The sequence below is a fragment of the Crocodylus porosus genome, unplaced genomic scaffold (assembly GCF_001723895.1).
Source record: "Crocodylus porosus isolate Cpor-Errol unplaced genomic scaffold, CroPor_comp1, whole genome shotgun sequence".
Taxonomy (NCBI): Eukaryota; Metazoa; Chordata; order Crocodylia; family Crocodylidae; genus Crocodylus; species Crocodylus porosus.
In genome coordinates, this window is record NW_017728907.1 from 4,062,578 (window position 1) to 4,085,986 (window position 23,409).

The 23,409-nt window shown below is 39.2% G+C and overlaps 1 protein-coding gene across 1 annotated transcript in view; it reads right to left on the reverse strand.

Annotated features, from left to right (window-relative positions):
- Positions 1-10,215: 10,215 nt before the first annotated feature.
- NR5A2 (nuclear receptor subfamily 5 group A member 2) overlaps positions 10,216-23,409 on the reverse strand; it is a 118,982-nt gene continuing 105,788 nt past the window's right edge. Inside the window, exon 7 of the mRNA XM_019530685.1 lies at positions 10,216-13,416. Within this exon, the coding sequence (XP_019386230.1) occupies positions 13,169-13,416 (248 nt within the window). The 3' untranslated portion in view covers positions 10,216-13,168. The remainder of the gene's footprint in view (positions 13,417-23,409) is intronic.

A 23,409-nucleotide genomic window follows, 5' to 3' on the forward strand; every position in this document is an offset into this window, starting at 1 on the left:
GAGTGATACCTTAGTACAAAGAGCCCTTGGTAGTTTTCCCTTCAATTTCCAACCCCCCTTCCCTCTCCCATTAAGGAGACAAGGAGGGCTAGCAGCTGTGTTTTTCTAAATCTGCTATTGATAATGTATTTTTAATAATATTTCTAACAACAGAGTGTAAACACAAGCAAGCTGCTTCAAAACAAACTCTCCCATGCTCAGGCTTAATGTGGCCTACAGGCCAGGCCCCCCTTGGAGCCCTTTCATCCCAGCGCCCTGGGGTGGCTTGGGTGCCTGCCTGCAGAGCTGGCCTTGGGGAAAATGGTGCCCTGGGTGAACTTGTATTTTGGTCCCCCCCGCTCCCCACACACGCACAGAAGTCAGTGGCATTGCTGCAGGCAGGGGTATGGGGTGCAGTCTGACAGGGAGGCAGAGTGGCATGGTGTGCTAGGCAGGCAGGCAAGCACCACTGCTGCCTTACAGAAGCAAGTGCCACCCCACTTGCACATGCCTGGCCCAGCTCCTCCTAAGCAGCAGCTGGAAGCAGGGAGCAGGCTGGGCTAGGCGCTGCTCTTCCTGCCTGAAGCAGGGATTGGCTGGAGTGGGGCAGAGACAGAGCACTGCTGTGTGTGATGCCCCCCTGGTCACGGCACCCTGGGCAGCTGCCCATGTCACCCAACCATAAGGCTGGCACTGCCTGCCTGCCTGTCTTGTCTCCAGCGGCCCTTTTGTCCTGGAAGCTCTTCTCCCTGCATGTGGAGGAGCAGACTATTCACTCATGTGAAACCCTGGGTTTATGTGCCCTGAAGCCCACCCCATCCTGCCATGGGGCTCCCTAGCCACATTCAGGGGTTTCCACTTGAGGCTGATGGCCTTGCCTTTCTCTGCTGTGGAAGCTGCAGGTGCTTGCTGCAGCAGCCAGCAGCTCTCCTCCCCTCTTCAACTGACAGGGGCTTTGGCCCCTATTGCAGGACCCAATCCATCCTGCAGACTGGCCCTGTGCCAGGATAGATTTGCCCTGTGAGACAAAAGATTGAGCACCACAGGTCTAAATGCATCTGTGTAAGTGATTCTAGGACCAAATTCTGACCTGGGATTCATGTGTGTGCTTAATTGTTGAGGTCCTCTTTAAGAAAAGGTATGGTAGGATAGCACGTTAGAGATTTAACCGATTCAGAGAGGCTTGAGCTTTTGGAGGCCGAACCTATTTTGTCAGGTTTATGGACCAGTTAGTTAAAATACCACCCTACCTACCTTCTACCTGACTTCAAACTAACATGGCTAATCGCCACTTTTTTTGCTCCCTGAAAATTTTATTTGTACTGCAAGCAATTACCATATTTTCCACATATCACACAGCTCTAAATAAAACATGTATCTTGTTTTTGGAAGGTAGAATGTAGAAAATAAAAGCTTTTTTCTAGACTCATGGCTGATTGTGTGACTTTGACTAAGTCCTGGGAATACAGTGTGTCCCAGAAGCGTGGCATCTAGGAGGCAGTCTGGATGACGCAGCAGGAACTTCCTGGTATGGTAGGACATCAATGAGGCTAGGGTCCAGGCTCTTAAAAGAGCATCAGCATGAATGCTTTTCAGAACAGGTCCTAACATCAGCTGTTCACACTGAGATCCATTTCTTGAACTAATGGTGTGGATGCATGAACTGCTTTCTATGAAGTAAACTGATTTTCTAGTAAAAATGGAGTAGATGCTCAATGCACAGCCTTATATTAATATAAGTCATTCCATTTTGGGTAAAGTTGGCCCTTAGAGCGTGAGAAGTAACTTTATAGCAACATAAGTTACGCTGGTGTATGGGTCATGTGTCTGCTCCCAAAGTTTATTTCAATCCCATCAAAGTAAACTCCCATCTAGGGCACTTTTACACGTGCTCCGGGGATGGGGAAGGGGTCCTTTAGAGCATCTCAGAGAGTTGCTTTAATTGAAGCATCTCATACATCAGCATCTCTGCGCTTCAAAATGGTGGTGGGAGCTCTTGAAGAAAAGCTCATATGACAAGCTTTAGTTAAAGTGCCCCCGCCACTATTTTGAAGTGCAGGGATGCTGATGCACAAGATGTGGGAGGCTGCTGGAACTTGATTAATTGAATCTGCTCTGACACACCATAATCAGTAATTATAACATGTTGCAGCAACCTCCCAGCAGGCCTATAGACACCTCTAGTGGCCAGGGGCTATAATAGCACCACTGCCGGCAGTTCACTTGGGAGAACTGGTTGTATGTGCACTCCTTATTATAGGCAGCTTGTCTAACATCTCTTCCTGCTATAAAGATGGTCACATAAAAAATATCACACTAAAAACAAAACAAAACAAAACAAAACAAAAAAACCTTTGCTTCTCCCTTATGACAGAGTAAAATCAGAGGTAAATTACAGCATAGTAGAGAGGTAGTTAGCTGTGTTAGATGGAAGGCAGGACACTGTGCCACCATACGGTGTCTTTACACATGCTCCAGGGCTGGGGGAAGGTGCTTTAATTAGAGTGGGTCTTGAGAGCTGCTCTAATTAAAGTCCAGTATTTCCTGTATTCAGTGTCCTGCACTTCAAAATTGCGGTGGTGGCACTTTAACGAAAGCTCATTAACTAAAGTGCCTCTGCTGCCATTTTGAAGTGTGGGGATGCTAAATGCATGCGACACCGATGCAATAGCATGCTCCAGCAGACCCGATTAATTGAGTCTGCTCCAACACGTGTCAGAACAGGCATTGGGCACATGTATAGGTACCTGTGTAGACTAATTAGAATGAGAGTTAGTCTATAAGGTGTACACTGGCCTGCTTTCTAATCCATAGTAATTTACTGTGCACCTTAAAGGTCTTGTATTTAATTCTTCAACCTGGTCTGCCCAGAAAAAGCTGTTGCTTTTTTTTCTTTAGACATGTTTTAGTCATTGTGCTGCTTACAAACATGCCAGCACATTATTTTGAATCCTTGACATTATTTTTAGACATGGATAATTTTCATGAAAACCTTACCTCCTTTTGGTGCATTTGATTTTGTGAGTTTTATATACAATAAAAAGAAAAAGGGAAATAAAAAGACACTGAGATTAGTTAGAGATCTGAAATGCGGGGAAGATTGAAGAGAGAGAAGCAGTTGAAATGGCAGGTAGAGACAGAAACAGAGTACGTTTCTGTCAGAATGACTTTATTCGGAGTAGGAGAGAGGGCTTGAGTGAATTGTTGAAACTGGAGTGAAATACACGGGCAGATTACAGACCTGTGATCTCATGCTGGCTAGGGGAAATGATACGAGGACACAGTGAAGGCATACCTCGAGAAACCAGATGCTGATCGAGTTGGCTGCCAGCAGACTCCAATGGTACTGCAACCTCAACCTCAACCAAGTGGCACCTTATTTCAAGGCAAAGCATCTTATCAAAGATAAGAGATAAGAACAGAGGAGAAAAAGGAGAAGAATCTTCCCTGGAGAAAGACCTGCAAATTCTGCAAATGGGTCTGTGGCTCTAGGATTGGACTCTTAAGTCATCTTGGGGCCATCAATGAGTTATGGCAGAGTTCATCCTCAAATTGAGGGATTATTGACAACGATGAGATGGGCAGAGATGACTAACAAAACCGGATGTTTGAAAGAAAGAAAGAAAGAAACAAATAGAAAACCCCAAAGCAAAAGTAAGCAGAATGAAATTACCCGCCCTCCCCACCCAAGCCAAGAATAGGGAAAATTGTTAGCTAACAACAGTTAAAAACCGGATGTAAATCTAATGCTGCAGACTTTTGTAGAACCTCATTGCTGCAGGGGGCCATCACCAGCTCTCCGTACCAGATGAGTTTCTCCCATTAGGCTATGATTCAGCAAAGCATTTAGCCCATGCATGACCTACCTATTAATATGAGGTGTGGTAAACCATAAATCTTTGGAGGGCCAAAGCCTCAAATGTTGTAAATTTACCCCAACAAAGGCCCCGACCCAGGTTGCCTGAAGCAAACAAAAGATAGTAACGGGCTAACTGGTGATTAAGTGAAAATGTACTTTTAGTGAAGGTTTCTGGCATAAACTTTTTTCCTAAAGAAAAAAACAGTCCTTTTACCATGTGCATCATCAATAGTCTTTAAGATAGTCACGGTGTATAGTTTTAAATAAAAAACATAATCTAATTTAATTATTGGCTTCAGTTTTCACAGCATGATCTTAGTGAATTGATTGAACTTATATAATAAATTACACTTTTTTTTTTGTATTGTTAAATTTATATAAGCCATGTAAAAGAAAACCACATGCATTAAAAGTAAATCACAAATAATATCACTTAATGTGGCAACTTGCTAAAATACACACACAATAATTTATTCAGGTCTTGTTAACACTTCGAAGCAATGGTAATAATCTAGCATATTTTATTTAGTTTTATTTCTTATAGATTAAAAGTGAATCAAAATTAAATATTTATGAGGCATAAACAGTGTTATTTTTTTCTGCATGTGTGCTGTCCTTTCACTGTACTGTATTTTATTTTAAATTCTTTCTGTCTTGCTTTGTTATTCCATTCCCTCTGTGTTACAGTGTATAGGCAGATTTCACAATATTATATGCATGTTTTTAATAGTCCTATAGGGTTTTTTTTTTTTTTTAGCTCATTACAGTAAAATAATTTGATGCTATGGAAAAGACAGTGCACCAGACTCATGTATCATGTGATGGACATAGACAAGAATCATGCTGTTCAGCATCATGGTACTGGCAAATGATGATCAGTGGGTGTCTAGATGAGATGCTTTACTGAGCAGTAGTGTAGTTTACGGTGCAGTAAGCACATGCATCTATATGTGTACGCATTTACTGGGCAGTAAACCTTGCTAATCATGAATAAATTTGCTACCTGCAGATGCAAGTAGCAAATTTACTTGCAATTACTAACTGTGCAGTAGTATTCATGTAGACTCCTGACCAGGAGCAAATCTGCTCCTGGCACCAGGGGGCAGGAGATTGCTCTTTGCCCCTAGGAACTGTCTGTTCCTGGGGTGGTCTCTGCCACTGGAGCCTGGCTGGGGACTATGTCCCCCTGCCCCGGCAGCAGGGAGCTCCAAGCCCCCTATTCCAAGATTGCGATCAGGGAGTAGAGGCTGGGAGATCCTTACCTCCCAGTGCTAGATCTGCAGTTGCAGAGCTGGTGCTGGGAGATCCTTACCTCCCAGTGCCAGCTCCATGGTCACTGGCAGTGGGTTGGCAGTGGGATCTCCCTGCTGGTGGGGGCTGGGGAGCCTGTTCCTGCCCAGCTCTGTGATGACAGAGCTGAGCAGGGAACAGGCTCCTCAGCCTCTGCCCCATGATCATAGAGCGGAGGCTGGGAACTGTCTTGGTCAGGGGCAGGTCCCAGTCTCGTGCCTTGATTGGGTGATCGAGGCACAGGGTTTGATAAGCACTGCAGAGGAGGAGCAGGTTCCAGCTCTCTGTCCCAGTCTGCTACTGGGGCAGCTAGCAGTGAGCTAGCAGCTAGCTGCCCCTCTGGATCAGGGCAGGGAGCTGTGACCTGCTCCTCCCCTGCAGCTCTTTCCAAGTCCTCTGCCCCTGATTGGGGAGCTGGGGCTAGGAGCTCCCTGCTGGCTGGGCAGGGGGACATTGTCCCAGCCCCAGCCAGGGGACAGCTGTCTCCTGGCCTTGTGTTCCCTGCCAGCCCCTGGGCTCTGGTGATGGCAGGAGCCCATTACAGGGCTCCAGGCAGTGCAAACAGTTTGCTGCCATTAGCAGTAAATCTCCTGCTTCCTTGCACATGCAGACACCTGCCCAGGAGCATTTACTAGCAAATAGTTTACTCGTGAGTAAACTGCTCCTGGATCTAATGCATGTGTAGACACACCTAGTGTCTCTAAAGGAACAAATACACTATGTTTGGTTGTTTTTATTGTTATCTGTAACTCTTTAAACTAAGGAAGCAAGAACTGACAGATTTCTAAATCCTGAACTATTTTGGGTCCATGACACAATAAATATTTTAGCATCAAGTCTGAGTTCCTTTGCTCATGAGAACCAGTGTTACTTTTGCTGTGTTTATCAGCTGCTCCATTGTAGTCTTATTACAGTTCTTAATCTTAATTGAATTTCATATCATGTTTGGAAGACTATTTTTCTGTGGTGCTTGAAAGCAAGGAAGCTGACATCATGATGGAAAGTAAATCAGAGAGTGAATGGAAACCTCGAGCATTTCATTTTGCATACCTTAAAACAAAGGAAATTCTGTAACCACATTTTGCTTCTCATGGAGTCAAAGCCTAAAGGATTGATAGATCTGAGCCCAGTGACAGTGAAGTTCTACCCTAGAACACGTTTATATTAAAAGTGAGCATCTATCCTACCATGATCCACTAGCAAAAAACCTAGCCAAATTTAAACCAATATATTAAGTGCATTTTAAAGACACTTGAAGAAAACTACAAGGGGATTTTGTAAAGAAAGTAAATATGCAGTAGCTATTTACTTGCAGATTGACTTCAAAATTATCTGGAGTCTGCTGGAACTCTGGACTGAAAAACTTTGTAAGATTTTTGTACTGGGCTTAATTGCATTCTACCTGACAACTGTAAATGTGAATACCCCACATTTTGCATTGCTGGCAACTAAGTCAAGGAAACAGGCATTTTACTAGTACAGCTGGTTCCTCCCTTCTGCTAAATCTCTTTCCTTCATGAAGATTGATGCTGAATGACTTCCATCAAGGTTGCTATATTTCTGAAGACTACACCAAAGGACAATCAGAGAACACCAATTAACTCTTCAGAGACCTGACCTTATTGCATTGTACGCAGAAAAGAAAGTGGGTGAACAAAAAATTTCCATTCTATTAATTTTAGAAACATTAAAGGCAAGATGGTCAATCTGGAAATATTAAACAAATAGTAAGAGAAAAAATAGCATGTAACAATACTGTGTTCCATAGCAGAAAATTTCAGAGTACTTTACTAATGTATAGGAAGGGTGAGTATGGACCCTTGGCAGAACTACAGGGTCTGCCAATATATTCTACTGCCTCTTCTTAATTGAGTCTACTTAGAGTGTGGCCTGGGTGCAGAGGCTGGTGCTTGGATTTCCTGTAGGAAAATAATATTGATTGAATCATCCCTAGAGAGATGCTGATGTATTATGTCTCAATGCTAGCAACATATTAAATATAATTATTGTTACCTAATGGACCATACCTGTTATCAAAAGAGAGGCCATCCTTTCTGGAAAAAAGATGAAACACTCTGTCTTTAAAATAGCCATTCCAAAAACAGAAGGTGATAAGTTAGCAGTCAGGGTTTCTAATTATGCACGCATATGTCACAGATACAAGGGCTTCTAAACAAAGGATAGTAAAGTAAACTCTGGTTAATTCGCCGTTCCTAGGGGATGCAAATAATGCTGAACTATCCAGTAGTAACCAATTAGCAGGTGTTGGCAATTGGCAGGGGAAGCTGATGAAGAACTGGAACAATTCCAATTAAACAATAGGGGCAAGTTATCCTATAGGCAAATTAAACCTCTTCGCTATTGCAATTGAAGCTTGAGAGAATTTATACACACATGTGAGGCCAGGATCTTTTTTTTTAATTTAAGCTAATTGAATATTTTTGGTGGAACTGATGCATGACATAAGAATGCCCACCTGTGGCATGCAGAACATATGCAGGTGTTTACATGTATGTGTTCAGTGAATCTCATTAAGCAATTTGTATCACAAGTCCTGTAGTTTCTTCTGAGCCTATCTCATAATTTCAATTTAATCTCTCCGGTGCAGTGTTATTGTTTGCGATATTATTATCACCAATGTTATGGATTGATACCATCCCAGCAAATGTTCTGAAGCAAGTTACTGCATGATTGACATTAGCTGTGCAGGAAAGTTCTTGTTCTTTTTCTTTCAAGGCTTTGCTTCAGGATACTACACTCAAATACCTAATATAAAGGTTATGTTCTCAACTGCCTTTGTATGGTGGCAGTAGCAGAACATCCTGCACCTGAAATTAGGAATTGTTTTCCTGCATTAGAGTGTGAATTTCCTGCTCATAAAAGAGAGCAAAGGGGGAACAGATAAATAAGGGCAAGACCTGTGCAGCATTTGCTAAATTGGTCTGCTAGTTTACTTCACTCTGTGTCTTAACACTGTGCAAAATGGTGTAGATCTTTGACTCTTCTGGCGCAGGGACAGTTCCCCCTAATTCTCTTGTTCATAAGGAGCTAGCATACAATTGCCCCTTTGCTTTACCTTGTGCCAGCATTGACCCCTTCTGTATACGTATTTGTGCAAAGTCCCGTTGAAGCTGACAGCCTATTACTATCTTGTTTGCTTCAGGCAATCTGGGTCAGGGCCTTAGCTCGGGTAAATTAGCATAGCTATTGTTTACACCACTTGAAGTTTTGGCCCTCCAAAGTTTTATTGTTTACTGTACCTCCTTATATTAATGGGAATTTGATATATATTTAAATAAACTTCCCTGTACCCAACTTATACAGAGATGCCAGAGTGCTGGTTTGGCATAGAGGTGTCCTTGATTTTTCTGACATCCCCTTCTATGGGGTACCACTACAAATTTATTATAATACTGTGTTCTTTATATTAATAGTGTAATTTTGTTGTGCCGCACCATAATCACTGTTGTATTAACACTTCATGTTACCTGCTTTGATACTGGTCTTTACTAGCCACACATTTCCTATGAAAAATAGTCCACAATTATATAAACTTGCACAGAGCAAATGCTGTTGCGGGAGTAAAAATATTGCTGGAATTTCTGTGTCATGAGTCTAAAACGCAAGCATCCAGTTAAAAATTAAAGCAAACGGCTGTATAGTATTCCAGGAAATTGTCAAGACCACTAAATATTGTACAGTTTTGACCTATGTTACATTGAACTCACTCTTTCTATGTTTCCAATAAATACTTACATCAGATTGCTCCAGAACCAATGTCAAACTTCGTTAAAAACAAAATCCCCTTGTAGTTTAAGTATGTACCACAGATACTAAATATATCTCTAAAATGTACACTGCTGTTAGGAAGCTTTTCTTATATGATGCCGATGTGCCAAACTTGAAATAATCTGTGGGCCTTATCCCAAACTTTTCCCTTGTAATTACATGAAATAAAAATACATTCATAGTTCTCCAACATCTAAGCTAATTTTATTTTTGTGTATTACTAGTGTAATAAAACAGGTTCCTTCTATAGACCTGATCTTCTTGCACATTTGAAATTGTAACACTGCCTTCAGTTGGAGCAGGAATGCAGTGTTTAGGAGAACACTGAAGACAGATCAGGAGTTAGGGAAAAGTGAACTTGGTTTTAGAATACTAGGATACTAATGAAAAGCTGTATAGCCCTGCTTATTTTGGAGATAGCAAGCAGAGGAACAAGGGGCCAACCATAGAAAAATAATTTTTCTAGTAGCAGCAGCATCCATCTCTTTGGCAGTCATCTCTGGAAATTGCGTTGGAAGCTCTATATTTGCCTCTGGTCCCCAGTGTCATGTATTTACACTGCTGAGAAGTTATTCTGAACTTTTATCTTCCTGCACTGTTACCTGATTTGCTTTGGTCTTGTCATTTTCTCCCCAAGACCCTTGCCATTTACCCTTTTGCAGATAACTTTCAAAATTAAATTGCTATTAGAAAACTGTGTGCTGTTTAAGAGTAATCATAAAAATATTTCTCTATAAACTACTGTGCAACTGTATGATTAGAGAGTCCAGTCTGTCTAGCCATGTGTATTGCACTCAGTCTACTAAATTAGCCAAACTTCCTCACCTTCCTAGGCACAAATCAGTTTTGACCTGACCAAGAGCTGTGGGATACAGAAGCATTCAAGATGTGTGCACCCCAGAGTAAATAGTTTGTGCACTGTGAACAGCTTAAACAATTATCATTTGATGACAGCTTCAAATAAATAATAAATTGGAACTGTATAAAGTAAAAACATACAAAATAAGAAATACACAGAAAAATAAAAACACTTCCTCCCCTATTATTCTTTCTTCTGCCGTTATTTTAAGCCACTGGGAGCTATTGTTTGGCCACCCATGTTCTGTACTGTGCTCATTGTCCTACCTGGGATCCTAAAGGTAAGGTTGTACACATCTAAATTTACATTCCTGTCTGTACTAGATTTTCTTTGGTGATATCATTTTCTGTGTTTTCTACTGCTGCCTCCTTTAGTAATGTTTTCTGCTTCAGGATGTTTCTAATGCAGTGAAATTATCATAAAAACAAGTTTAAAATAATCAGGATGGGCATATCAATATTTATTGAAATACTGAAAAAAAAAATCCATTGGTGATGAGAAGCTCCTGGAAAGAACTGACATTGACAATATGTATTTCACTGATACAGTAAGAGAACTTCAACTTCAACAAGTAACTAACTGCACATTCTAAAAGTTGCATGGATTCAAATCCAAGGCAGCTGCAGAACATCTGTAATACAAATATTCAAACATTACAGATTGTCTGTTTACAAACACAGAACTATAATAAACCAGCCAAAACTAAAACCTTTGTAATTTAGTCTACATTTACTAATATGTCCTGTAATCAATAAGGCAGTCATCAGTAAACGTCTAGTTACAAAGTGGTTAACAATTAACCTTCAAGAGCATTTTGTTTGCAAATTTTGGGCAATCTGGAGGGATTCTTGGAACCACAGATTCTGGCTAATATACTCTATCTTGAAACTCTTTCTGTTAAATTATATGCAAAATTTTCCTTTTCTTTTACATCCTTATATTAGTAATCTTGTCCTTTATATTGATTATAGTGCTTTGTATAGAGTTAGCAACACATTTTTATTTATATTTTTAAAATTTTTAATATTCAGTGAGGTTCACCATCATGTTTCAATAAAAACTGAATGTACAGAATGCAAAACTTGAAATGTAAAAAAAAAAAAATCACTATACCTATGTTGTACATATGTGACTACAGAACTTCACAACCACCTTCAAATGCCACTTGCATCTTTTTTATTTTTGCTGTTTTTTTTCAAGTGATGTGTCCTTTCCTATTGAGTGCATATGGTATTTGAATAAACTACTTTCAGATTACATTTGGTCAGTATGACAGAGTGAGCAGTGTTCTGTGATGTGAGACAGAAATCTAGGTTTGTACCCTACACGTGGACAGACCAGTAGAACTGATTAATACAGATGATTAAAATGATCTGTTTTGTACTATTACATATGGAATAACTGATGTCTTTGGTATAAAATGTACAATGCTTGGAAAAGAATTGAAGATAAGAATGCACCTTTTAAAATTCACATGAAACAGAAGAAGCTACAACTCACATAATTTACAATAGATTTAAATAAACTACATTTAGGATTATGAAGATTTACAGACATTTAATCAAGTGAATGATTTTAATTTGTCAAGACCTTTGTATGTCCCTGAACTATGTTCCACTAACTTGAAGACATGCTACAGTAAACACATATATTTGGCTTCTTTATTCTGGCTATATTTTATATAAAGATGAAACTAAAGAACAATAAATTAGCATCATAATTGTCTACAGTGAAAACTATGATATACAATATAAATAAACTATTCAAAAGCCAGCAATCTTCATGAAAAAAATTAAGGGATTAAGAGTTTATACAGTTTCTACAAGTGATTGTGCAGCCAATAATCTCAAAAATTAAAGTTGAAATGAAATTCCCCTTTTGATTTTAGTGTCTCACGACATACAGTAATTAAATATTGGTAAAGTAATTACCAATCTGAAAGCAACATTAAGGAAATCACTGCTTTGCAATTTTATCACAGTTTTCCCCCACAGGACCTAAAGAATGTAAACACTATGTTTTTTTTAAATGTAAAGTATTAACACTTTATTTAAACATATGTTGATCCACACCTGCACAGTTACCTTTTAAGATAATGAGATAAGGCAAGACTTTCATAACTGTGGCACTACATGTTATAATACTGATATCTTCATTTGAATAGAGATGTACTTATTTGTCCTTCTCCAATATTTGTTCTGCAGCAGACTTTGGTCTACATAGACATGGCAGTATCACTCTTCTTTCCTCATGTAAAGGATTTTAATTACCTAACTTTTATTTTTTTTAAGTTGTGTTAACTTGAGGACCTGTGTCTCAAATTTACTTTCTTTATTTTACTGGTAATTATCAAGATAATTTCTTAATGAGCTGCTTGTTTTTGTCAGCTGATACATTGTTACGCTTCTTTTTTGCATAGCTAAATACACTTCAGTTGTTGGCTTACATTATTTAGAAATGTCATAATTAGAAGTCCCAGAAAAGATTGTTTTTAAAGAAGCTATCTTCAAACATGATGGCTAAAAGACTGATTATCTTCAACAAGCTTACTTGCTAGAAAACCTAAGAAATTCCTATGCCAGAACCATGTTTTAGCTACTGCACTAGAAACATGATTGAACTGGCTAATTTGCTTTGGAGCTGCTATTTTTGATGTTTTGTAGCCATCCCATATAATAGTAGCAGAAGAGGGATACTGCCTGATTTAACAACATGAACACATGACAAAACAAACCTCAGAACATATTAAGAATGTCAAGCTAACTTATTAACAGACTTCATATTAGCTATTTGCAGGCCTGAGACACACACATTCAAAACCAGGCTTTTATGATTTGGTGGAACTACTATGGTGTGTGGCCTACTCCAGATCTTTATTACAGATTGTTGAATAGATGCCACTTCATTTATCACAGAAGAAGTAGGCATTGGGTCCTTGGAAGGATGAAAGATGTTCGAGATGCTGTCTTGCATCCTTTAGAATTCTTTTAGAAGTCCTGCTATACAATGAAGGAATTCAGTGCACTCAAATTCCCCACTATATTAGCTTAATAACACAGATCAGTTTGTTCCTAAATTTCTTCATATTGGTGATCAGGAAAGTTAAATATACAAGACTTGTTCTGTCCTTTTTCATGTTGACATTGGTGATAGTATCCACTTGTAAGCTCATTTCACTCTGGTACAAAGTCCTATACAGATTCCTTTGGGGATATGTAGCATTTGATTCACAGTTTGCAATACAAATACCCTGATACATCACTTATTTACTATTAAGTATTTGATTATTATACCATTTTGCAAAGTCTTAAAACCAAGTTTTTAATTAGCATTGCTTGGAGCAGTTCAGAGTATTTTTTTTTCTTGAAAGCAGAAGCTCTAATGGGTATAATTTATGCTCTCTTTGCATGCAGCATTTCAATGAGGAGGTTATTACATGGCACATCCCCATTCAGGTGTTTGTAGTAGAGGTATTCTTCAGCCTGCATACTGATGGCACGGATTTCTGGTAGCCGCAGGAGAAGCTGCCCAAATTTGTCTGTTTGCTGTGGGTAGTTGCACATTGTATAGTCCAGCAGAGCAGCATTCACTTGTTCCTGAACCCCTTCCACCAGCTGGAAGTTCTCAAGATTTTTGACATCTAGATTAAAAAAAAGAAAAATTAAATGCATTTTAATTCTTATTTACCAATGCAGTGTTTCACTTAATGGACGCATTTTTCTCCTGACAAAAGCATACTTTCTATGCTGTTGAATATTCAGCAAACCCTTTTGCCCCGGTTTCCTGGGAAAATGATTGCAAAAGAGCTTTAGCAGTGTGTCTGAAATTCTTCATATACCTCAAATCAATTAGGCTCCAATGGAGTTTGAGCAAGGTCAACCCTCTTCATATCTCACAAAAGGAAAGGTTGAAGATTCCTAAAGTAGAGGACCATAATGTACTGCCAGAAAATGAGCCCCCAGAGGCAGACCTATCTTTAACCTAGTATATTACACAATTCATATAATTCTGTATTAATTTTTCTGACCCAAGGTGAAATCTGTGTCCAGGGTATGATGTAGTTAATTCTAATAAAAAGTGACAGGGTTCTTGTTTCTGTTTGACATTTTCTAAATGATTTTGAAAGCCTTTGACTTGTCTAGTCTATGCTAATGAACCATCTGGTACACTCCAGTGACTGCAAAAATAATCTTCCCTACTAGAAATTCTCTAAAATATATATTTCAGTGACTAATGATCTTTATAAAATGAAACCCTTGTCCTTTGGGCAAAATAAAAGATAAGGATGGTGGCCTTTAACCTGAATATGGCTTTTGACTTCTGAGACATTGGTTTTCTTTGCTACTGGACAACCGTGCCATTCATATTGGTAAGGTGGACACTGGTAGTTTGTTCACTGTAACTGTATTTGATTATTTACATCAATTCTATAGCATTAAAGAGCTCTCTAGAAATACATAAGTAGACGATAAATGATGATGTATTAAAATTTTTAAAAACTATTTTACTTCCATAAAATGTATTTTGATGGCATCTTTCTTTGATATATCTGAAGCTTGTTCAGTCTTAAATATGTAATCCTTACCTTTACCAGTAACAAAAGTGTGAATTAGAGTTCTGTCCAGTGCAAAAGTTCAAACTGGTAAAGAAAGGTACAATTGTACAGAGAACCCATTTTGCTTGATATTTGTTCATGTAACATCATATCAATGAATGATAGCACAAAACAAAAAAGTGTTAATTAAGATTAAGGGTGGATGATCACCTATAGTTTCTTCAGCACAGTATGCAGGGAATTTGGTGAATTCCCACCTGTGGAATATCTGGATCACATTGTTGGAAGGAGGAGAATGGAATTTTCCACTCTGAAGAATGGGAATGAGTATGCCTCTTGCTAACTTATCCATAGTCTTAGATACATATGGAAATAGGGCCATCTGCCAGTGACCAGCCCTGGTTGCACCTGTTCCTGAAAGTGCTTTTGATAGAGCAAATCTGCATTTCTGCACCCAGCCGTAATCAATCTTGCCATATGCAGGACAACTATGGGAATAGTTGAAGAAGAACAGAATTCTGCCCATCTAGTTGGGCAAAAGGGTCTGAGGCACTCGTAAGCTTCTTCAGACTCCTAAGTCTGCAGCAGACTTAGGCCTAATGTAATATTCATAACTACGTCTTTGATATATTTTGTCCTGTAGGCAATTCTGCTGTGCATGCCTGTTTCATCCTCTCTCTGCCTGAATTTAGGAGTAGCCTATACTTCTGCATTTAACTCCTTAAGTCCTCAAACTGGCCTTGGGGAAATCACCTGGCTCTTTTTCTGTGCCCAAGACCTGAGGCACCAGGAGCATAGCCTCTTCTTGAATTGCTGGTTGGCCTTAAAGCTACTGGCCAATATATAAGATTGTGTCAGATAACCAAAGTGAAGCCTTTGAACTTTGTTTTACTCAGAGATAGAAGCTCAAGAAACTAGACTTCAAAGCTAGCTTTCCAAGTTAGCAAACCCTTCCATTATACAAAGTTTTCTGGTATCTTCAGATAACCAGGTCTTCATTGTTGGTTTAAACATACTTCTGGGAGGTTGTAAAGAAAATGAATGGTATGAAGTATCAGAGTTGTTTAAAATGGGTTACTTTCCAATGATAAATGCAACCCTTGAATCACTGTTGTGATGTAAAGCATTCCCAGACAAGAGAAATAAAACTTTAAATATATATATTAGTATGGAGTGGGCACATCTATATGTGCAATTAATTTATAGCAATAAACTCGAGCACATATGACGCTGGAGTTTGTTGCTTTTGGGTGCACCGTTTGAACATGTGCCTGGAACCACAGCACGTGGAGCTGGATCGGAGCATTCATAGGCTGGCAGGGCCCTGCAGAGTCAACCTGCCAGCCTGGGGCTTCTCCAGTCCTGTTCAACGTGCTGCGGAGGGGCTGGCTGGGGTACAAGGGTGCTCCGGAACAGGGCTTGCTGGCAGGCAGTCCCTGCACTAAAGCACCCTTGTGCCCCAGCCAACTGGGTCAGTGCCTACATGTGTGTTGCTGCACACAAAAAAACTCTGCAACACCATACGATTTATATTTACAAATACTAACCTGCTGCAAAGTTTATTAGCTTCCTGCAGCCTAATAGGGCTGCATGCAGATGCTGAGACATTTATTGCGGAGCAAAATAGACAACTCCACAGTAAACATCTCGTGTAGATGTGCCCACTGTGGAGAATTTTACTATGAATTAAACAGCAAGATAGTTGAAAACCTTTTACAAAATTCTTTTAAAAGAGTGGCTGGTTTGAGATGCTATGGATCTTAACCAAAACCCATTGAAGTTAGTATTGACTTCAGTGGGTTTTTGATCAGGCTGAGATTTTAAGTTAAATGAATGTAATAGCTTGAAATAAAAGACTAATTCTAACTTTTGCTCTGTGTTTCTAGACACTACTACATACAGTTTCAAGGGGAGCATCACAAACACTTCATATTTCCCCATAGAGCCTAGGAAAAACTAATATCTGACACTATATATTTTGTATGTTTTTTTAAAGATATGGAGGCAAACTGTGTGCTCTACAGAGATATATTCTGCCCTCAGATGTGCCTTTATTATATTTAAATCAGCTGGGCCACATTTTCCTCACTCCTCTCCCTTTCCTTTCCCTGCCTTCCCCCAAGTTATACTTGTGTATGATGTTCATTACAACTGTGGAACTGTGCAAGTTCAGCTGTTTGATCTACTTCCAGGGAGGGTGCCTAGGTGTGAGATGAAATCTCTCCCTTGGTGATCTTATCTCAGTGAGCAGTCCTTTAAACACTCAAGACAGTGGCAAGCACTACAGTAATGCACATAAACAACAGCAATGAATGTTAAATGTTAAATGAATGTTACATTTCAATGCCAACTTTGTATCTGTGATGCCACATCATATCCAAGCTGTGGGCCTTGATGTACAATATATTTACACTGGTGTAATTTACATCACTTTTGTACAGCCAGTGTAGACTGTGCTGGGAACTGAATAAACAGACAACCAATAACCAAGGGTATCTATTGCAATAGATGATGTTACAGCTGGGAGTGTAGGTAATAGCTTATCTGCATAAAGTGAATGGGTGCTCCAGCACTGCTATTTACACATGCTGCTTACATCTGTGAAACTTACACTAGTGTAGTTTTACTTGTGATTTTTGCCTGGATTCAAGTAAGTTAGACTGGTATATAATTATCTGTCACATGTTTGTTTCCTTTTATATTCATGTAACTGTGTGTGTCATCTGCCTAAGCCATGAGAATACGTTTCTTAATACTGGTCAAGATGGGTTCCTGATAACTGTAGTGAGGATCGTATGTTTGCAGACAGACTCTGATATACAAAATGAATTGAAATACTGTGAATGTTGCTATTCTGAATCAAATTACTCATAGCTCCAAATTATTATGATTTGGACCGTGATTCCCCAGTTCTCTTGTGTGCAGAATTCCCAGGTACTGCAATCAGAAGTGTGTGGATGGACGGATTGCTGGGTGAGTAGTCTTGAGTGAGGATATTCTTCATTCATAAAGTATTGGCAGTATTTGTGGTCTTGGTGTGTGCCCCTGAGCAAAACTCCCTGGGCTCAGATACACAGATAATAAATTATGTAGCAAAGCAAATTCAGAAAAACTAGGCAGATAATTATAAGGCTCCAAGTTTTATTGGCAATGTGTGATTTGGGCTATTTGGGATGCTGAATGCTCTCATTTGGTACAACATTTACTTTTGTCTAAAATATGATATTACTTAAAGGTAGTTACAATAACAGTGCAACGTTCTTTTTTAAGAAGCAGTCAAGGACATCAAAGGGCTTTGGCCAGAAGGCCATCTCTGCCAAGGATGAGTAATAGTGAAAGGGAAACACAAAATGCATTAGACATTATAATATATGGTAGGGCTAAAAATGTAGAGCTACAAAGTAATTTTAAACTATTCAATCGTACTAAGATTTGCAAGCTGAAGCAAAAGAGACTATGGCACTTGTATATTACTGATTCTTGATACTGATGCATTTGTGATAGTTATACATGTATTCAAGTTATATTCTATGATGATTATTTATTTATTTTATTTCAGCTTTTAATTTTATCCTTTATTACTGTTTGTGGTTGTACCTCTGGATAAAATAAACTGATTCAGTTATCAAAATAATTAATTTTTTGATTAAAGACTGCATGAAAATAATTGCTTATGTAGATGAAACATCAGTAACTGCTGGTATAACTCCAGAGAAGTCAGTGGTATACACTGGGATGAAATCTACCTGGTACATATAATAATACAGTCTTTCATGCCTTTTATTAATATTATTTAACTCCTTCTGCTTTTTGCACTTTACATGTCAATTTTTGTAGCTCTTAGTGACAAATTAAAGTACATGTGTTTAAGATTAGTGTAAGAAATCTGCTTCCAAGATTTAAAGATTTGTAAAATTAAATGAGCAGGAATAACCCCCTTCTCACCCACACACCCTTTAAATTTTAGCAGCCAGAGAAAGCATTTTGTATTGCTACAGTAAGTACCAGTCTCTTATCTCTTCTACTTTATTCACTCAGGGACTAATTACCAACTTTTTACATGAAACAGCCTTACTGTGAGCTCACAGTGGGGCACACATCTTTTTCCATCCTTACTGGAGAGTAAACCCTTAGGTCTTCTGGAATATATTATATGATTTACAAGAACTAGCAATAGCTTTTCTGTCAAACATAGAATTTGTGTTCTCTATAGTTTACTTGTAAAAATGAAGCCAACAATTTATTATAGTAGTGCTGCTATCTGCTCTACAGTCAAAGTAAAGGTCTGTTACTATTCCCAGAAAAACCCCAATTTACTGGAGTTTATAACTTTGCTATAAAACTGTGCTCTAAGCTGAAAATGTCAATGCAAGATTCAGCGTGAAGAGAATGCTTTTGCATATCCTCCTAAAAATGGGTCTGGCCTTTAGAGGGGAAAAATCAGAAATATTTAGGTTTCAGAGAGCTTTTCTCTCCCTCATATTCAAAACATGAAATACTGAAATTTGGCTCTGTATTAATCTATAGAGAGCTCTCATTGCTTTGGGAATTTTTAAAAGGAAAATGAAAGAGAATGAGAGATTTAACTTTGAAAAATCATAGCTGTACAGGAGCTGTGTAAATACTTTTCAAAGAAAATTAATTTATTGCATATTTGTTTTTGATAGTCCTATCAAGATCACATGAACTGATGAACAGGCATATTTACAAAACTCCTCATTCCTCCTGTCTGGCCTTTTGACCAAAGCTTTTGACTATGGTATCAGTAGATATCACTACAAGAATTAAAACCATCACATGCTACTCTGAGACAGACCTGAGAATTAAACCTCTAAATTATTGGAAAAGTTAATTCACCTTTAGAAGAGCGAAACTTCCACCTTTCACAAAACATGCAGTAGCCTAATACTTAAGACAAAGAACCGTTTCTGACAGCACCTGAGTCATACTAATATTCTGGATCTATTCTACTAAGGCTTTAAATCAGATGTAGACCAAAAATGGTTTTGGTTACCCTGGTGGATTGTCTTCGTTAGGCAGGGGCAGAGGACAGACATTCATACTCTCAGGGCACGTCTACACATCGCCCTAAGGCAATGTTGCTATGGCGCCAACCTTTAGTACTTCGTTTTAGAAGTACTAAAGCATGGCACAGTACAGGTGGTTACTGCGCTGTGCATGCAGTGCACGGGTAGATTTTTCTGTTATGTCACCGTCGTGGCGCATTATACCCGGGGAGTGTGCCACTACAGAGATGTAGCAGGTGATTACATGAAGATGCACATGATCGCTACATTGCTGTAGTGTGTTGTACGGCAAAGTAGCGCATTGCTACGTAGCTGTAGGCAGATGTGTAGATGTGCCCACACTGACATATATACATTGTTTTATTCCCTGCTGTCTATTAGCTTCTGTCGATCCATTTAAGAGACACTGTACTGAGATGGCTGTGGTCCTATTTTTTTGACCAAAAGTGGGCCGAAGCTCAAACTCAGCAAGACAGAAGAGTTATTCCCTTTGCAGAACTGGCTAGCATCATATTGTCATTCATGCTAGACAGAATCAGCCTGCAGACTGTCAAAATGGCCAGATCTCAACCTCCTTGTAAACTCCTTGTTGATCCTAGACACACATATCATTATAGCTATGAGGAACACAGTTTTCATCTATGAGGCTGGTTAGGGGACTGCAGTCTTTTTTGAGGGAGAGGGACATAATCATGGTAACCTATGCTTCTTCAACCTTCAAGTACCATTATTGCAGACCTCCCATACCTGATAATGAGAAGTAATGTTAAAAGTGGGAGAAAAATGGAGCGAATGGAGAGAGGAATTTTTTACTTTTTTTTCAGAAATGAATTTCTATAGAAACTGCTTGACTAGATCTAATGAATATACAAGCCTTGAATAATTACCAGTTTGTGCAGAATGCTTAGCATCCTACCTATAGTGGAACATTAGGAGATAAGAACTCATTGCCTGTCTGGTCACTTCTCTAGCTATAAGCAGAGAGTTTTCACCAGTTAAGTTTTCAACTGGGGCTTTCTATGACGCTGATCATTTATTCAATCACTACATCCCTCCTGCCTCCAAGTGCTCATATTCTAAAAAAATTTAAGATAATTTTCAGAAGATTTCAAAGGCATAGGAATATGCATGTTTGAGATGAGAACCTGTAATAATTGGTTCTTTTTTTAAAATGTTCCAAAGGTTTCCATTGTTTCTTTGTCTCCTTTCTTTTAGCCTCTCAAACTCACAGGAAGCGGCACAATTTGAAATAAAGACTTTAACACTGACTCCCTCTAGAAGCAGTTTTCAGGACAAGAGTAAATGATTTATAAATTGCCAATATTTGAGAGTCTCCCACAATTCTCCTCTATTTACAGAGGCAAAAGCTGTTTAGTATAACACAATTGCCTTCAAGATAGATGAATACTATTTTATATCTGAGCTCGTATAGTGGAGCAAAAACCTGTCAATATAGACAGTTCCGTAGCAGCAAAACTCCCACTTAATTCAACTGAAACAGAATCAGGCCCAATAGCATTTGCCTGACATTCGTGGGAAATTATTATTACATGGGCATACCGTATTTTAATAATTTAACAATTGTTTCACAAGCTTACCAGATAATGCTGTAGAAAAAAATGTTAAAAATATAACTGGGAACCAGCCTTCTTTCAAAGTACGAATCTGAGTGCAGTGCTTAGAATGATTTCCTGATCTCTAGAATATTGCTAGAGACTGCTATATCTCTAGATCAGTGGTTCTCAACCTTTTTGGACTCAAGGCACTCTTCACTGCACGCAAGACACCCTTCATTGGACTCCATAACTTTTGTGAACTGAGTCGCACACAAATAAAAAAAATTGAATTAATATATTACAGTGCAGAAAGTATGGGCAATGGGGGTGGGGATTCATCCAGGCAGAAGCAAGCCTGAGCCTTCTGCTCATCTGCTTAATTTATCTGTTTATCTCTTTATACTTTATGGCACCCTTCAAAGAGTCTGGTGACACCCCCAGCACCCCGCCACCCTGGTTGAGATCACTGCTCCAGGTATAGCTACAGACTGCTATTTTTAGGACCCAACATAGCAGTATATTTTCAATCTTGGACTGTTTGGACCACAAGGTAATGTCCATGTTCTGCTGAATTTAGAATTAAGTGATAGATATGTTATTTTGGAATGCTTGATTAAACTTTTCTACTGTGACACCTCAGTGCTTTTCATTCATGCATAAATAACAGGTTAGACAATGGTACACATTTTTTTCAATCCAGTATTCAATCCAGTTCATTAGGTTGGAGATTTTGGGATTGTATATCCAACCCACATTTCAGTCCCTCCATCAGAGATGGATCTTCCACTTCTTTCATATGTATGGAGCAGATCTATTGAGTAAGAATGCATTATTTTACAGCTTTTTTTTGCAAGGGAAGATTCTTGAAAGTAAGTAAATAATTATTATGAAATGTAAATAAAATGTGTTTTCATTTGAGTTGTGAGTTGGTTTGAAACAAATGAAATATCCATCTATAACAGACTGAAATGTGGCTTACTAAATGTTTATATATTCAAGTCCTAGTTGGTTACTTTTATTATTAAAATACCAGCTTTTCACTTGCATTAGATTTGCAGAGAAAATGAAGCTGGAGGAAGTGAGCTGGATTCTTGTGCAATTTCAGAATTATTTTCTAAATTCCTATTGCTTTTTCTTGTGCCACAAGATGAAGGGGGCTAATTTACCTATAGAACAGGGGTGTCAGGCTCATGGTCTGTGGGCAGGATCTGGCCTGTACAATTGCTCCATCCAGCCTGTCAGTTTACCAGACACTGGAAGTTGGGAGCATATGTTGGCAGAGGCAGCAGAGCATGTCGTGGCAGCATCGGCAACAGTGATAGTTATAGAGCATGTGGTGGTAGCAATGGTGGTGGCAACAGAGCACATGGTGGCAGTGGTGGCATCTTCAGTGGTGGTGGCAGCAGCAGAGCATGCAGTGGCAGCTCCAGCACCCATCACATCCTCCTATGGTGAACCCAGATCTGGAGCTGCTAGTGTGGTACAGGGAATGACGCAGTTCCAGCTCCAGGTGCAGTACAGGGCATGCACCAGAGGCTGGAGGCACCACTACATGGCACCACTGCATGGTTGTCGCTACCATCACATACTCCATTTCTGCTACTGCCATGTAATCTGCTGCCTTTGCTGCCAAGTTCTCCACTGCTGCTGTGACTATTTTGTTGTGCCCCGGGCTGGTTCTAGTCTGAAAGAACCCTGTGATATGAACTTGGCCCAGGGCAAAGGGTGAGTTTTGACACCCCTATTCTGGAATAAATATGACTACAGGAAATATTTAGTTATTACTTACATAATTATTACTAGAGGCTATACTTTCTATTACAGCCTGACCTCCGTGTCCCAGGTTGGTTTTACAGGGCTGTTAGAAGAAAGGAAAACAAAAATACACCAAAAATGTACTTTTAGAACTTTTAAATGGAGCACCTTTGCATTGAAATAATTGAAATACAATAAAAATAGAGCTTCATAAAGGGCATATTCACTAATCCTTTTTTAAAAGTAAAGCTATGCCTAGGTTCCAAGCCAAAGCAAGCTGAAGTAAATGGAAAGTCAGCCACTGATATTAACAGTCTGTATTTAAGTATGAATAAATTAAGTCCATTTACCATCTATAGTAAAAAGTTATGGGAAACTACAATAGTATGGCTAGCATTGTATACAAACTTATTTTGTAGCCAAGTTAAGTGCTTTGGGCCATATTATGGGAGTACATATCCCAGGTGTACTGGGAGGTGAGTATCCAGGTGAGTACCCTAACCACTAGGTACCAGAGTTATGCTCCATCTTGTTTTCTAGAACAGGGGTTTTCAACATTTTTTAACAAGGGTACTCCTTCTGCCTCAAAGTAGCAGTTCATGTACCCCTTTATATATATTTGTTTTTAAGGGGTGGGGAGGAAGCAGATCAAGGCCCCCACAGTGAGGGAAGGAGTGAGGCTGGGGATGGGGCTGAAGCTGGGGCAGGGCCTGCACAGCCAGGGTGAAGTGCGGGACGGA